Consider the following 10,770-nt stretch of genomic DNA (forward strand, 5'->3'; position numbering starts at 1 on the left):
TAAAAGGGAAGAGAGAAACGAGGGGTAGCTGGGTCAAAGGGGCAATTTTTAAGATGGAAAAAGTATAGCCAGCTTGACCCTGGAATGACAGGGTAGGTAAGGAACTATAACGGTAAAGGAAAGGTGGGACAATGTAAGATGAGGTTGCTGGGTAGGCAGGAGAGGATGAACAGGCATAGCAGGACAGAGGAGTCAAATTTACAAGGGAGTCAAATTTACAAACTACATGTTAACAGTGTGTTGCACGGACACTTTTGTTAAGTGCTATCAAGTCAGTTCCAACTCACAGTGACCCTGTATAAGGTTTCCGAGGAGTACCTAGTAGGTTTGAACCACCGACCATGGTTAGCAGTTCAGTGCTTATCCTATACTTTAAAAAAAAAAAAAAAAAAAGCATTGCTGATTCTGACTTACGGAGACCCCGTGTATTACAGACAAAAACTGTTCCATAGGATTTTTAAGACTGATCTTTCAGAAGCTGACTACCAGGCCTTTCTTCCAGGCACCTCTGGATGGGTTTGAACCAATAATCTTTCAGTTAGTTAGCAGTCAGGCAATTGACCACTTACAGCACCATGGACACCTAGTACTACAGTGTTGTGCTGTTCAGTGTTAAGTGTCGTCGAGTCAGTTCTGACTCAAAGCAACCCTGTCTAGGGTTTCTGAAAAGCAGCTGGAGAGTTGGAATGGCTGACCTTGTAGTTAGCAGTCCAATGATTATCCTACAGTTCCACTCCAGGAGTCTCAAAAACTGCACTGAAGAAATTAATAAAACAAACAAGGCTTCTTCCTACTTGTACTAGGCTATGAAGATATAGATCATGTCAAGCACAGCAGATACACCACACTATTTTTATTAAGAAATGAGAAACATCCAAAAGCAAAAAAAAAAAAAAGCAGAATCAGGACAAGAAGTAGAAGAGAAGAACAGAGAAAGATTACAGTATCAAATCAATCTAGAATTCTTACCTCAGGAAGTAGCAGGCAGAAGGGAAAACAAAAATATAAAAAGGGTCTGGAAAGTTTTAGAGAAACAAGGAACAGAAATGTACACTCAGATGACGGGGTCAATTCATCCATCATGATCTCAGAGCAAAGTAATATTGGACAATGACAAAGAAAAATGCTACAAAAGGACTCCCTGTGTAGCAATGTAGGATAAGCACTGGATCGAAAGGTTGGTTTAAACAGCAAGGTCAATGGTTCAAACTCAACAGTAGTGCTTAGGAAACCCTACACAAGGTCGCCATGAGTGAGAACCGACTAGAAGGCACTTAACAACAACAACCAGACTGGGATCTCATGGAAGTCCTTCGTCATGGTTATCGCCTCTGGGATTCCAACTCTCTAGAGCCCGCTGGAAGGTGTGGCCTACAGTGATGGCCTTCCACCTGCTGCTATGGCCACTAGAGTGTTTCAATGCTAATCATTTCTCCATCCAACTTGGTAAGCTTAAGGATTTGAAGAAATTTGAAACACCTCTCCCTTGCCAAGAGATGGCAAGACTTTTGGCAAAAAGCTCAGTAGACAAACCTAACTCCCAGAAAGACAGTTTTGTCCCATCTACTGCATAGGGAAACCTAAATGACATCCAGTTGTGGTTGTTGTTAGTTGTATCTAGTCTATTCTTATGTCTGGAGATCCAATGTCTCAGAGCAGAATTGAGCTCCATAGAGTTTCAAGTCTGTGACCTTTCAGAAAGCATGTCTTTGGAGCCTCCTCTGGGTGGGTTAGAACCTTTTGGCAAATAGTCAAACTCTTAACCACTGCGTGTGCTACCCAAAGACTTCTGACATAATTCTATTAGTATTCATTTTTTCCCCTTTAATAAACACCTGTCCTTTAGGAGCAGATTTAACCTCCTTAAGTACTATAATATCAATTGATGTATATTTTGTAACATTGGCCTTAAGAGAATATTTCACACTTAGATATTTCATCTGTCTAAACATCCCTAGGAGTCCTGGTGTGGCGCTGTGGGCTAATGTGTCAGACCACAAAGTCATCTGAACTGCAAGGTCAGTGGTTCAAGCTCACCAGCTGCTCCTTGGAAACCCTATACAGGGTCACTATGGGTCGGAATCAACTCAAGGGCACTTAACAACAACAAATACCCCTAAATTACACATACACCCTGCCCTGGGGATAGTACCTAAGTTTGAGCAAACCCACCCCTTGTGTCTCCCACTTCCTGAAACCCTAAAAAGGAAGAGTAGGGGAAGAGAGTAAAGCTCACTGAAAGAGCTTAGAAGGGTCAAAGTTAAATAATATACCAAAGATGAATGTCATGTTACCCAATCCAGGGCTATAAAATCTTACTCAAGACTAAGAATTTGTCTTTCACACTCTCTGTTTATGATATAATAGTAACCAAAGGATTCAGTAAATTAAAAATATATATAAATGTATATTTACTTGCTGATCTTTAAGGACAAAGACCTTTTCTTGAGAATGGGTCTATAGTTAAATTGCAAGGTGTCTTTCTTTCACATAATATATCTATAATACATGACCTGTTTTCCAGATCTAGTTTCTATTAAGGAAAATCAAAAGTCTGAAAGCATTCATGAAGTCAACTATGTGCAGAATCCTTCTAGACTTTTCAAAGATTCCCTCCCCAATGTTTTCAGCTTGCTTATCCTTACTTCTAGCAGTAATTTATTTTAGTGACTTTGCATTTATCTAGTCTTTCCATAAGCAATATGTTTCATAAAACCTTTCTTTTTGCACTCAAATTTCACTGGCTTATATAGTGTTTAATTAAACTACATAATTATAGAAGTAACTTCAATGAACATAACAGATACAGGAATAAATACAACTGACTCTTGGTAGGTCTATGATTCAATGGTTGGGAGGCCACATGGTCAGAGTATACTAGATACAAGGCTGCTAGCCAAATAACAACAAGCATTCAAATAATACCAAGTTAGTTAACGTGGCAGCTGGTTAAGAGTCTGCTATATATCAGGTTCAAAGTATGAAATAAATTATCTGTTATCACGAATATCCAAAACTTTTTAAGATTTCAATTTATCAAAATGGCAATAACCTTTAATCAGACTTTTCTTGGTCTTAATTCCTATCTATCAACAGGAAAAGAAGCAAGAGATTTGGAGGATAAGGAACTCATTTTCATCATGTTCCTTCTTTCTCTCTCCTACTAGATTCTAAGCTCCTGTGTATGTCAGTGTTTAGAATTCTTTATCATAGAATCTGGCACTTCTAGGAGAGCTCATTAAACGCTTTGCTGAATATATTCACACATCCAAATCTGGATCAGTATTTCAGCCACTATCACTGGAGGCCTGTAAATAAAGTTTTCTGGGGCTGAAAACACAGAATGCCAGAAGATTTGACATATTGTCTTCTAACATCTTTGTCTTTTTTTTTTTTCATATTGTATGTATGTTTCCTGACACTGGTTAAATTTACAGATCAGGATACTGTTTATACTTACACTATTATTACATTAGTGGTTATGAATCCGGTTGCAAACCACAAGGTCAGCAGTTCAAAACTACCAGCTGTTCCATGAGAAAGATGAGGCTTTCTGTTCCTGTAAAGATTTACAGCCTCAGAAATGCTGTACAGGGTCGCTAGGAGTTGGAACCAAGTCCACGGCACATAACTACAACAATCATTACATTAATGCTAATAATATGCTGAAAACTATCCTATTTCGATTTAAAGGCATTGGTGTCCATGACAAAATAAAATCAGTTTGAAAGTGGTATTTGAACTTAACATTCCCACAAAGTATGACAGTTAAAATTCCCAGTTTCTGGCATTTCTAGTAAGAACATCAGAGTTCTAACAAACCACTTCCCTTTCCAACATATTTATATAATCTGAGACTTGAACAACACCCTAGAGATTATTTTGTGCTCGAAATCCCTCCCAATTAAGGGATCATATCTAGAACTACTCTTATGTTTTGAGCCAGAAGGGATATTTATCTTTAAATCTCACATGACACAGTGTTGCACAGTAGACTCTTCATACTTGCTTGTTTAATTAAACTGAATAAATCTAAAGAGGGCCCATTTCATGAATTTTCTTGTTCTTCTCAGGCTTTCGCTGTAACACCCACTGAATCCATACTTAAAGATTTGCATGAATCTTCTGCTCATTAACCAGTGTTCAATAACAAATTCATTAGAGGAAAGTCCATGATCAGACAAATGTGTTTCTTTTTAACATTTAAAATTTGTAAGCTAAATGGCAAGTCCAATGCCTGTTCTCACTTGCAGTGTGAAGTGGAGAAGTCTTACACATGTAAGCAACCATGTAACAAACACTAATGCTGCTAATATCAACACTTAATAAAACTTGAACAGGAAAGGGAAAATCAAATCTTCATTAGTTTGCTTATATCTATAAAGAGTTTCCAATTTAACCAAAATGCTCACAATTTCTAGATTTTTTTTTGTTAATACAGTCTTGCATTTTTCATACAACTAAGTAATATACCCTTCTACTTCTAATTGGAATGTTCACAGATTTACCATAGTACTTCAGTAACACATGTTAGTATGCTAATTGTTTCTCCATCCAGTTAACAGCCTGTGGTCCCATCTGAGTCTGGAGATTATGATATGATAATAAAGAGAACAAAGCCTTTGGAGAAGTAACCACCACCAAGAATTTTATTTTACTCAAGTATGTATTCCAAAGCAACACTTAATTTACAAGATGGCCTTGATTCATCTTCCTATTACAATGCATCTGTTTTAGAGACTTTTATGTTATTTGTTAGGACACAAGATATACTTTTCCAAATCCTATTCCCTTCTATTGTGCTGAAAGGGAACACACAGGATCCTTCAGCACAATTAGTGCTTTACTAACTGTTTTTTTCTTCAGGCAATAATTTAGATTTCCACTTCCTCCTAAATCTCTCTGGACAGCAACTCCTGGCAATCCATGTGTCCCTTTCATCACAGCTTCTTTTCATAACTAAGGGGTCAAGTACTGTACTCTACTTGCTACCAGTTCACTGTAGAATGCAGAACTATAACATACTGAATTTCACTGTCCTTCATTGTTTCCAGTTTAACTGCCATTTTACCATCATGCACACAGATATAATGGGTTTCCACTGGCATCTTATGAATTTTCAAAGCAAGTATTCTTCATGGATTTACAAAACATGTGCCTTCTCTGAATTTCCTTCAAAACCACAGAAATGGCTTTGGGAGACCCAGATTTTTTTTTTTTTAAGTACCCTAAGCAAAAAGAAGCAGCCCTGGTGGCACCAGGTTTAAAGCAGCCAACAAAAAGATCGGAGGTTCGAACTCATCAGCCAGCTCAGGCGCTCTACTTCTACAAGATTTACAGCCTTGGGAATCCCTATGGGACAACTCTACCACGTCCTACAGGGTCATTATGAGCCCGAATTGAAGCAACAGTACTGATGAGTTTGGTTTGGTTTTTTTATTTTAACCAAAAAGAAACCTGATTCTAAGCATTTTTTATTTTCCTAGGAATGTCAGGGCAAGGATCTTAAATAAAATCATCGACGTTCTCAATTAAAATTAAAAAAATATCAGGCCACGAAGATGAAGATTATCAAATGCCCTTTCTTCTTAGGTTACCCCATAAGGGCTACTTCAGCGCATTATTAAACAGCTGGCGCTAGTTTTTGCACAACGCCCTAAACCTTCCTATCTTCCCACCACCTGCCCCCCTTGGGCTCACAGACACATAATCCCTCTGCAAATCCCAAACCTGCCAATGAACTGGGCTGTTTCTCCGCCACAAAGGGCCCGCCTGCGCCTCGTGCAAGGCGGCCTCTGCACACATGTGCTGTTGGGCTGACAAGTGCGGAACTGCTTTCCTGGATCCAAAGCTGGGGGCCTGGACCTAAAACCACACTCCTCCCAATCCATTACCTTCTCCCCGCGGCCGTCTCCACAGTGACAGCCGGCGGCTACTGAGTCTCCTCGGCCGCATGCTGGCGTCCCCACCTCGCCCCGGCCAGTCATATATGGCCACGCTAAAATCCACTTCCCCTCCGCCCCACCGTCTTCTCCCCTCTTCTTTGCCTCAAAAAATTCCGTTGGAACTTCATTTGGGCCCGGCAGGGCAACCTTGCACGCGACCCGGGCACACCCTCACCCGGCGGCCGCGCCCCCTATACCCCGGCCGCGGGCGACCCCCGACCCGTGCGACCCCCGGCTCGGCGCCTCACCTCCTCCTCGCTCTCGCTGCGGAAACACAGGCACGCGGCCCGCTTCTTGTAGCCATCGCCGTCATAGGTGCGGGTCTGGTTCGACTTGAGCTTCATCATCCTCCGGGCCCGGGTGGGGGTCCGGTGCGGGTCGCGGGAGTCGAGGGATGGGGAGCTTGCTCAGGACGGCCGCGCGCGCGCGCCCCCGGCTTGGCTAAGAGAAGTAGGGAGGGGAAGCCGCTTCTCCGTTACACGGCTCCGCCACTGGCCCGCCGCAGCCACCTCATTTCCCCCGGCCCAGGCCCCGCGCCGCTATCACGGCTGCCGTCGCCGCCGCCGCCACGGCCGCCGCCCCCTCTGCCACCGCCACCGCCAGCGCCGACGACGACCGCGCCGCCATCTTGGGCGCACTGCGTCAGCGGCGTAAGGACGCGCCGGCCTACGGGACGATCGCGCGCAGGTAGCGCAGACCGCGTTCGGGAATCGCGCCCTCCCAGTCCGCGCGGCGTAAACGAGCGTCTGGAACGAGGGCCGCGCGACTAGGCGGTCGCTACGCCGAGAGCGTAGGCATGGGGGCGGGGGGCGTGCGAGAGGAAACCAGGGGAAAAAAGAGGTGCGGGCGTGTGTCTTCTAGCTCGGTCTAGGGTACCTCCGACTGAGTTCTCTCTGTCCAGTGGTGTGACTTAGTAGAGGGGCTAACAGGAACTTGCCCAAGGTCACCCGTGACCGAGGATGCCCCAAGGTCAGGCCACCTGGTCTGAGGTCCTGTCCGCCCATCTGGGAGGAGATAAGGGGAAAAGTCTGGAGGAGAAAATTGTTGTTAGGTGCCATCGAGTCGGTACCGACTCATAACGAACCTATGCACAACGGAACAAAACACTGCTTAGTCCTGGGCCAATCTCACAATTAATTGTTGCCACGCTTGAGCCCATTGTTGCTGCCACTTTGCCAATCCATCTCCCTGGGGGTGTTCCCCTTTTTAAACGTAACAGAGTAGGCAAGATTGAGTTGCTTGGGATTAGAAACGATTGAAAACAGGGTTGGCTAGGGAGGAGCCTGCACATTGCGCTGACATCTGAAGTCTTTATGGGTTGGAGTAAATCGTCCATTAGAATGAACAAATATTTATCCTGCAGTTCTTTATTGGTGCAAATAGCAATGTTTGCTCTTAAGGTAACCAAGAGGGCCATACAGAAAGAAAGATCACAATTGGGTATGTTTATTGCCTTCATCGTTTCTGACAATAAACGAGGAGTATATACTGTGAAAAGTCAAAATATTCTTCAGGAAAATATATGCAGTCAAATGTTTTTAAAAAACAAAACAAGGTGTATGTATGTATGACCCCTGAAAGTTCTCAACAGCCTAGACCAAACTAAATACTATGCTGATGCCCAAACATGCCAAAAACCATGTACAGGATTTTGTGTGAGAATTGCTTAACCTTCTAATTTGCTTGTGTTTAACCTAGTAAAAACCAGGCTCCTAATATGGTGCTGTAGGATTAGCACTGAACTTCAAACCACAAGGTGGGCTGTTCAAACTCAACAGCACCTCCTCAGAAAACCCTATATGAGTCGGAACAGACACAACAACATAGTCAAAACTAGGAATTGGTGCCAAAGGGACCTAGGTTGGAATCTCAATTATTTTCTCCCTCTGTAAAATGGAAATAATAAACCTACTTGGCACCTGGTACATAATTGTCACACAGTTGTTGACTCCATAGCACTTAACAACAGTATGATTGACATTTCACTCAACCCTTACCATATAAGATGTGGAATTTAAATTAATTTTGATCACTCTTCATGCAACAGAATTAGCAACCTCTTGGTCATTTTGGTTTTCTTTCTAGAGTTACACCTCTGTCATATCTCTAAATTGAAAGAGAAACAAAGGGGAGGGTGGAGAGGGGGACTCAGAAAAGGAAAGGTTACACAACTTGAAGTAATGTCACTGAATGGTACATGTAGAAATGTTTGAATTGGTGTATATTTTGCTGTGTATATTCGCAGCAACAAAATACTTTTTTTTAAAAGATGAAATAATGAAAATCCTAATTTTAGAAATAATACATGAATATTGTCAAAAATTTGGAAAGTGGAGGGCATAAGGAAGTTAAATCACAGATATCTTTGAGTGCATTCTGTAGATATTTCTGCATCCTGTTTTTTTTTCTGGTCCACCATCACCACCACTACCCATCTCATTAAGTTATTATTTTTTTTCTTTTACATCATTTCTGATTACTACATAATAGTCCATCATAGGGATGCACCATCAATTATTTTACCATTTTCCCATTGTTATAATCTGATGTCCTGTTTCATTAGAATTACTGCAGTGATTATATAAATACATGTCCGATATATAAATACATGTCCCTATCTCAGATAGTTTCACCAGAAATTTTTCAGAAGTAGATCAAGCAGTTGTTGTTGTGAAATGCTATTATGTTGATTTCATAATAATGACCTTGTACACAATAGAACTTAACACTAGCCATTCCTGCACTGTCCTTAAATTATTAGTTTGAGCTCATGGTTGCTGCCACTGTGTCAATCCATATTGTTGAGGGTTTTCCTCTTTTTCTTTGAGTATGATGTTCTTCTCCAGGGATTGGTCTTTCCTGACAACATGTCCAAAGTACTAGAGACAAATTCTCACCATCATGGCTTCTTCTAAGGAGCAATCTGGCCATAACATCCTACAAAGCAGATTTGTTTGTTCTGGCGGTACATGGTACTTTTGTGTGTGTGTGTGTGTGTGAATTATATGATAGTTTACATGGGAAAACATTAGCTTTACATTCATCCTATCGTATATTGTTTCATTGCCATGGTTACAATCCCCTCCATGCATCATCAACCAACCAAAGGATATACCCTGCAAGCCTGCTCCCTGGTCGTCAGCACACAGCCCCTCTCCCTCTCTGGGTCTAGAGTCCCCAGCTGCTCCATCTCTCCCCATCATCATTTCTGCCTCCATCTCTGGTGTGTCACTGTTTCTCTGGGTAGAGTCCCGAACTCAACTCTTCTCCCTTGATGGTCCCAGGGACCTCTGCTCCTGGACTGCTAAGTCAGTCACTCCCCTCCTCTTGTTACAAAACATCTGCCTTTACATTTCCAACCCTCACAGTCAGTCCTGATAACAAGTTTTCACTATTGTAGCATAATAGACCTATCCCCATCTCCTTTCATCAACCCTGCCCAGACAGATTGTATGCTACTCAGTGGAGAGTCTACCTTCCTCCATGCCCTCTGGATCTAGGCTCCCTCTTGAAAGCTTGTAAACCAGTCACTTCTTGCCTTTGTAGCCCCCATTTTGGGTAGCCAATGTCCTAGTTCCACCATTCATCTGTCAGTTTGTCATACTGTGGTGGCTTGTGAGTTGCTGTGATTCTGAAAGCGATGCCACTGGTATTTTAAATACCAGCAGATTTCAGATGGTGGACAGATTTCAGATGAGCTTCCAGACAAAGACAGACTAGAAAGAAGGAGTGACGAACTACTTCTGAATATTTAGTCACTGAAAACCTTATGAATAGCAGAGAAACACTGTCAGATATAGTGCCAGAAAATGAGCCCCTCAGGTTAGAAGTTACTCAAAATGCGATTGGGGAAGAGCTGCCTCCTCAAAATAGAGTTGACTGTGATGATGCAAAGGGAGTAAAGCCCGTGAGAGAAAAGCCCACAGGACCTTCATTTGCTGATGGGGCACAACTCAAAATGAAGAGAAATAGCTTTAAACATCCACTGAAAATCGGAACATACAACGTACAAAGTAAGAATCTGGGAAAATGGGAAGTTGTCAAAAATGAAATGGAACACATAAACATCAATATCTTAGGCATTAGTGAGCTGAAATGGTCTGGTATTGGCCATTTTGAATCTGATGACCACATGGTTTACTATGCCTGAAATGACAAATTAAAGAGGAATGGTGTTGCATTCATTGTCAAAAAGAACATATCCAGATCAGTCATGAGGTACAATGCTGTCTGTGATAGAATAATATCCATGTGCTTACACAGAAGCCCAGTTAGTACCACTATTATTCAAATTTATGCACCAACCACTAAAGCCAGTAAGCATGAAATAGAAGAATTCTACCAACTTCTTCAATCTGAAATTGATCAAACATGCAATCAAGAAGTACTGATCATTACTGGTGATTGCAATGCAAAGGTTGGGAGCGAAGAGAAAGCATCAGTAGTTGGAAAATAAGGCCTTGGCGATAGAAATGATGCTGGAGAACGCATGATAGAATTCTGTAAAATCAAATGTTTGTTCATTTCAAATACCTTCTTTAGACAGCATAAGAGACAATTATACACATGGACTTCACCAGATGGAATACACAGAAATCATATTGACTACATCTGTGGAAAGAGATGATGGAAAAGCTCCATATCATCAGTCAAAACAAGGCCAGGAGCAGAATGTGGAATAAATCATCAATTACTCATATGCAAATTCAAACTGAAGCTGAAGAATATGAAAACAAGTCCACGAGAGCCAAAATATGACCTTGAATATATCCCACCTGAATTTAGAGATCATCTGAAGAACAGATTTGATACATTAAACACTAAA

The 10,770-nt window shown here is 41.8% G+C and overlaps 1 protein-coding gene and 1 pseudogene across 1 annotated transcript in view; both read right to left on the bottom strand.

The window, feature by feature from the left end:
* Positions 1 to 6,569, bottom strand: part of NUDT3 (nudix (nucleoside diphosphate linked moiety X)-type motif 3) — a 123,036-nt gene extending 116,467 nt beyond the window's left edge. Inside the window, exon 1 of the mRNA XM_006860375.1 lies at positions 6,194 to 6,569. Within this exon, the coding sequence (XP_006860437.1) occupies positions 6,194 to 6,292 (99 nt within the window). The 5' untranslated portion in view covers positions 6,293 to 6,569. The remainder of the gene's footprint in view (positions 1 to 6,193) is intronic.
* LOC102827493 overlaps positions 6,421 to 10,770 on the bottom strand; it is a 20,407-nt pseudogene continuing 16,057 nt past the window's right edge.

This window comes from Chrysochloris asiatica, unplaced genomic scaffold (assembly GCF_000296735.1).
Source record: "Chrysochloris asiatica unplaced genomic scaffold, ChrAsi1.0 scaffold00038, whole genome shotgun sequence".
In the NCBI taxonomy this organism is placed as follows: domain Eukaryota; kingdom Metazoa; phylum Chordata; class Mammalia; order Afrosoricida; family Chrysochloridae; genus Chrysochloris; species Chrysochloris asiatica.